This window comes from Echinops telfairi, unplaced genomic scaffold (assembly GCF_000313985.2).
Source record: "Echinops telfairi isolate 266 unplaced genomic scaffold, ASM31398v2 ScPeMD7_9;HRSCAF=40, whole genome shotgun sequence".
In the NCBI taxonomy this organism is placed as follows: Eukaryota; Metazoa; Chordata; class Mammalia; order Afrosoricida; family Tenrecidae; genus Echinops; species Echinops telfairi.
The window spans coordinates 32,976,420-32,982,200 of record NW_022103906.1 but is presented as its reverse complement, the minus strand read 5'-3'; the positions used below and the strand labels follow the sequence as shown (position 1 = coordinate 32,982,200).

Below are 5,781 nucleotides of genomic sequence, written 5' to 3'. Positions count from 1 at the left end.
TATTCTAGCAATAGTAAACTTGAAAGCATATTTGCTTACAATTATATTGTGTAATTAAAAAGTTGAACACAAGAAGATATTAAACAGAAATTTAGATTTAAAAGTAAGAGCGCATAAGTGAAGCTGGAGTAATGTTTCTTCTAAAATTACAGGAATGTCAATTTAAAAAGTGCTGTGATTATAGCACGTGTAAGCTGAAAGATTCAGTAAAATGTGGTTCTGGAGCATGCTGTACTTCAAAATGTGAGGTGAGTCTCTGATCTTTGTGAAAAGGCATTTGAACTATGATATTTGAACTATCTGATCAAATATCAGATATTTGAACTATGAAAACTCAAGCATGTATTAACTGAATCAATGTTGAATTGTTAAAAAATGTGGAAGCAAGTGACTGGATTGAAATGCAGAGTATCAAAACAAATACATATAAGGTAACATACGACGTAAACAAGACATCTCTGATTTGGTAGTGATTTTTTCTATCGAACTGATACCACAACATTGATCATGTTAAAAATGAACATTATAAATTACTTGAAAGTTCAAGTCAAATGATAGTTATTAATTATGAAAAAGTTCAACAAATAAGTAAACAAAATGTGCAGCATACAGCAAGGCATTCTCCCACATTAATATATAAAAGGCAAATCACAGACACATACACACAAGCACACCTCAGGTAAAAGGCATGTACTAACAATTTACACCAAAGAAAAATAAAAATATCAATGTGTATAGTGATTGTAATAATTAAGGAAAACATAAATAAAATTAATAATGTAATATTAATAATGTACTACTAAAGATGGGGTTATAGATTTCTTAATTAAAACTGAACTTTTGCATGGCTAACCCTGGTGACATAGTGGGTATTCATTGAATGCTAATCACCAGCTGCTTGGTGAGAGAAAACCAGGGCTTTCTACAGGTAAGTTTTAGAAACTCACAGGGGCCATTCCACCCTGTTCCACAGGTTCACATCAACTTGATGTCAATGAGTGATATTTGGTTTTAACATCCCTCTAGTGAGCAATATTCTTATATGTACTCATATTTTCACATTTTAGTAAATTATCAATTATGTGATTAACACAAGTTTCATATTTATAGCTAGAGCAACCATATGCATAGAGAGTTTGGGTAAGCATACTCATTACCAATTTTTATTTTGTAAAAGCAGAAGTGCCAATGATATCATTTAGTTCTAGAGTTTTCTGTCAATTTATTTTTTCCAGGAAATATATTTCCTCTAACAGATGAGTCTAGTTATTCACTTCTTGAGTGTCCTTTGGAAGTTTCAAGAAATTTTCTATGAATGTAGAGTAGACGGAATCATCCCATGTTGCCCATGATTCACTGGTGACTGGAAAAGATGCAGGGCCATACATTCACCTGGTCAGACAGCACCAGAGGCTGTGACTTGCCGTTTGACTTTGGTGGAGGCTTTGACCCACTGCAATGCCCTCTGACTAAAAGCACCTCCACAGCTGGAGGATTGACAGCAATTTCCTTGTGCATTTTGTGGTTTTCTTTCTTCTGTCTTTTGTTTTAATAAATTGCAAGCTCTAGGAAAAGAAAGGCAGACCATTACAAATGAGAGCACCCACACTCCTGGCCCCTACAGAAGTCTCCCATGCGATGAGGGTCTTGATAAAAAGCAGTGACCAATTCTGACTTTGAGTTTTATTGCTTTTCTGATTCTACCCTCAGCTGCCCCCACCCACCCCCACTTTTGGTTGTTTTGATGAGCCATTAGCAAGAGACACAGGATGGAACCGGGGTGGAAATGGCCCTAACTCTCCACAACCTCCGGTTGACCAGAGAAGTCTCCACCCTCACCTTTGAATGTCTGAGACGATGCTCCTGCTTCGAGCTTCCTGAGCACATCTGGATAAGCACTCACTGATGACTGCGAACGAGAAAGCGGCTTCTGAGTTCTACTTGGATATTCCTGATTCCAGTGACAACGTGAACTGCCCCACAATGCCCAGACCTCCTCCCACCTGCAATGGCTACACGAATAGGGCCAAGGCCACCACCTTCTCCACTGCTGCTTGTTCACTAGATCAAAACAAATTTAAAACAACAAGATGTCTCAGAGACAGCAGACAATTTCAGTTTACATGAAGAAACCAGATGGTATGGGGAAAACATGTTACCTATATACACAGCCAAAAGAGCTTCCCGAGGAAGGAAAAGCATCAGAAGTATTTAAAAGAGGATTTCAGAAAAATGATTCTTGAGTACTTTAAATGACTGGAGAAAAAGTTTCAGAAAACCACGAGGAGGGAAAAAAAATGAAAGAAATCAGGGCAACACTACACAAGTACTGAAGTCAATGTTATAGTAACTAGAGGAATAGTGTAGATACAAATCATTTGAACAGAAAGGAGGTCAAGTAGATTTTCAGAAAGGTCAGACTCTTTCAAACCTGAGAAGAAAATAGTACATAATATGTTAGCTTCAAAGAAAATGGAAAAAACTGAAATTAAAAAGAGGAAAATCATGAACACCTATGAACAGAAAAATAAGAGCACAGTGAAAAAGCAACACACACACACACACACACACACACAACCCCATAAGCAAACTGAACTCAACACAGAAACTTATGAGGAACTAGAGAAAACAAAAACACATAACAAAATGACAGCACTGAAGTCATATTTTCAATAATAATACTGAATGCAAGTAGATTAAATACACCAGTCAAGAAACAGAGAGTAGCAAACCAGATAAAGAAATAGACCCTATCAATATGTTGCTTATAAGAAATACAACTTATATTTAAAAAAAGATTTAAAAAAGAAGGATGGGAAAATATATCAAGTTAATGGCAATTAAAGAAATCAAGAGTAGCTATATTAATCTCTGATAAAATTGACTTCAAGGCAAAATTCATCATGAGAAACAAATAAAGGCATGACATAATGGTTAAAGGGACAACTGAACATGAAGACCTAACTACAAGAAATATCTATGAACTCAATAAAATACCTTCAAAATACATTAACCAAATTTTTATGAATTGGGGAGAGAAATTCACAAAACTGTAATGATATTAGATGATTATATCACCATTCAGAACAACTAGAAATAAACTAAAAATATACAGAAAAACTGAACCCAATTAATTGAATTAACCCTTTAGACATATACAGAACCCTCAGATCAATGAGTACAATATTTGCTCATTTCTAGTGCACATGAAACATTCTACAGAACAAAACATATGCTAGGCCACAAAATAAGTGTTAATACATTTAAAGAATCCAGATAGTACAAAGATCTTTTCAGATCAAAGCACTGCAAAACTAGAAATCAGAAATAAAAGGATTGAAAAGCAAAATCAAATATATAGAAAATGAACAAAACCCTGCTTCATAACTACTGAGTAATTGCAAAAACAAATAACGAAATTTAAAAAATTTCTTTAAAAACTGAGAATTAAAATATACATGCAATGTGCATAGATTCCCTTTCCTAACAGGAACTAGACCTTTCTAACCATTCTTAGTCAATATTTGTAATAACGGTGCTAGCCAGAGCTGTAAGACAAAACAGAGAAATCTAAGACATCCAAATTGGGAAAGAAACAACAAAACCCTCTCTCTTTGCAGATGACCTGACTACGTACATACAGGACTCAAGGCCCTACAAGGAATTTGCTGGACCCAATTAAATAATTCAGCAACATAGCAGAGTATACAATGAACAGTCACATATGAATTGGATTCCTGTATACTAATGAAGAGGGCTCTTAAAAAGGACATCAGTAAAACATTACCATTTACAGTAGCTACTCAAAAGATTGAATATTTAGGAATAAATGTAACCAGAGAAACACAAGACCTGAACAAGGAAAACTATAAAACATAAAAGCAAGAGACCTATGTAAATGGATGAAATAATGTGTTCAATGATACGAAATCTTGCTATCCATGCCGCTAAAGATAATTCTGGATGTACTTTTGACAGTCTACAGTACTTTCAAAATTTATTTCCAACAACATAATTCAAATGCTTCTACTCTTCTTCGGCTTTTTTTAGTCACTGTCCAACCTGCACATGCCTATGAGGTGATTGAAAACAAGGCGTGGGCCAGATGCCCCTGAGAGCTTGAAGGGATATCCTTGATTTTCAACACTCCGAAAGAGGTCGTGTGCAACAGATTGATCCAATGCAATGCATCATTTGATCTCTTGACTGCTGCTCGCAAGAGCATTGATTGTGAATCCAAGCGAGACAAAATCCTTGGCAACTTCAACCTGTTACCTATTGGTCCACTTGGGAGGATTTTGATCTTTTTAATATTGAGTTGCAGTCCACACTGAAGGCTTCACTCTAGATTTTCAACAGGCAGTGCTTCAGCAAGCAAGGGTGTGTATCTGCATATCTCAGGTTGTTAGTAAGCCTTCCTCTGACCCCGATGCTGCCTTCTCTTACCAGTTTCTCTGATGATTTGCTTAGCATATAGATTAAATAACTAGGTTGAGAGGGCATAACCCCGAGGCATACCGTTCCTGATTTTAAACGATACAGTATATTTCCTTTTCGTGTTCACAGAACTTCTTGATTCACGTAGAAATTCTGTAGGAGCACAATGAAATGTTCTAGAATTTCCATTTCCCCCAGGTCATCCAAGTTGTTAAGATCCACATAGTCGAATGCTTTTGTATAGTCAATAAAACATAAATAAACATTTCTGGTATTCTCTGCTTTCTGCCAAGACCCATCTTATCTCAGCAATGAGATCCCTTATTCCATGTTCTCTTCTAAATCTGTCCCAAAACTCTGGGGATTCCCTGTCAAGATACCACTTTGTTGGATGATGGTCAGCAAAATTTTCTTGGATACAATAGTATTAATGATATTGTTCTATAATTTGTGCATTCCTTGTTATTTTTTTGGAATGGGTACAAATATGGATCTCTTTTTGTCAGTTGGCCAAGTACCCCTCTTCCAAAATTCCTCCCAAAGATGAGTAAGTGCTTTCAGTACTTCATCAGGTTGTTGAAATACTTCAATTAGTATCCAATCAATTCCTGAAGACTTGTTTATAGCTAATGTCAGAGCACTTGAACTTCTTCCTTCAATACCATTGGTTCTTGTTGACATGCTACGTCTTGAAATGGTTGAATGTTGAATGTTGACTAGTTCTTTTTTGTATAGTTATTCTGTGTATTCTTTCTGACTTCTTGGCTGCATCCTTCATCAATATTACTATTCAAGGCTTGCATTTTTCTTTGGGGTTGTTTTTTGTTTTGGTTTAAGTTACGCTGAGCATGTGCTTCCTTTTTGGTTTTATACCTCCAGGTCTTTACACATTTCATCCTAAATTTTAAATTATCTTCTTGATTTGACCTTTGAAATTTTCTGTTCAGTTCTCTGACTTAGCATTTCTTCTACTTGTCTTAGCTACTTAATGATGAGAGAGACTGTGTTGGTGTATTAACCACAAGGTCAGCCAGGCAAGCAGTTCAAACACAGTAGCCATTCCATGGGAGAAAGACAGGACTTTCTACTTCTGTAAAGACTTACAGGGACAACTCCTCTCCGACCTATGGATCCCTTTGAGTTGGAACCTACTGAAGGGTATTGAGCTTAGAGCAAGATTAAGAATCTCTTCTGACATACTCTTTGATTTTTCTTTACTTAATTACCTTTCCTTTTCTTCATGTATGATGTTCTTGATGTCACTCCACAACTCATCAGGTCGTCGGGCATTAGCGTTCCATATGGCAAATCTCGTCTTGAGCGCTTCTCAGAATTCAAGCAGGA

At 36.2% G+C, this 5,781-nt stretch overlaps 1 protein-coding gene across 1 annotated transcript in view; it reads left to right on the top strand.

The window, feature by feature from the left end:
* The window catches only part of LOC101650446 (disintegrin and metalloproteinase domain-containing protein 18), a 111,401-nt gene that overhangs the window by 49,811 nt on the left and 55,809 nt on the right, over nt 1–5,781 (top strand). Inside the window, exon 13 of the mRNA XM_045286861.1 lies at nt 153–248. Within this exon, the coding sequence (XP_045142796.1) occupies nt 153–248 (96 nt within the window). The remainder of the gene's footprint in view (nt 1–152; nt 249–5,781) is intronic.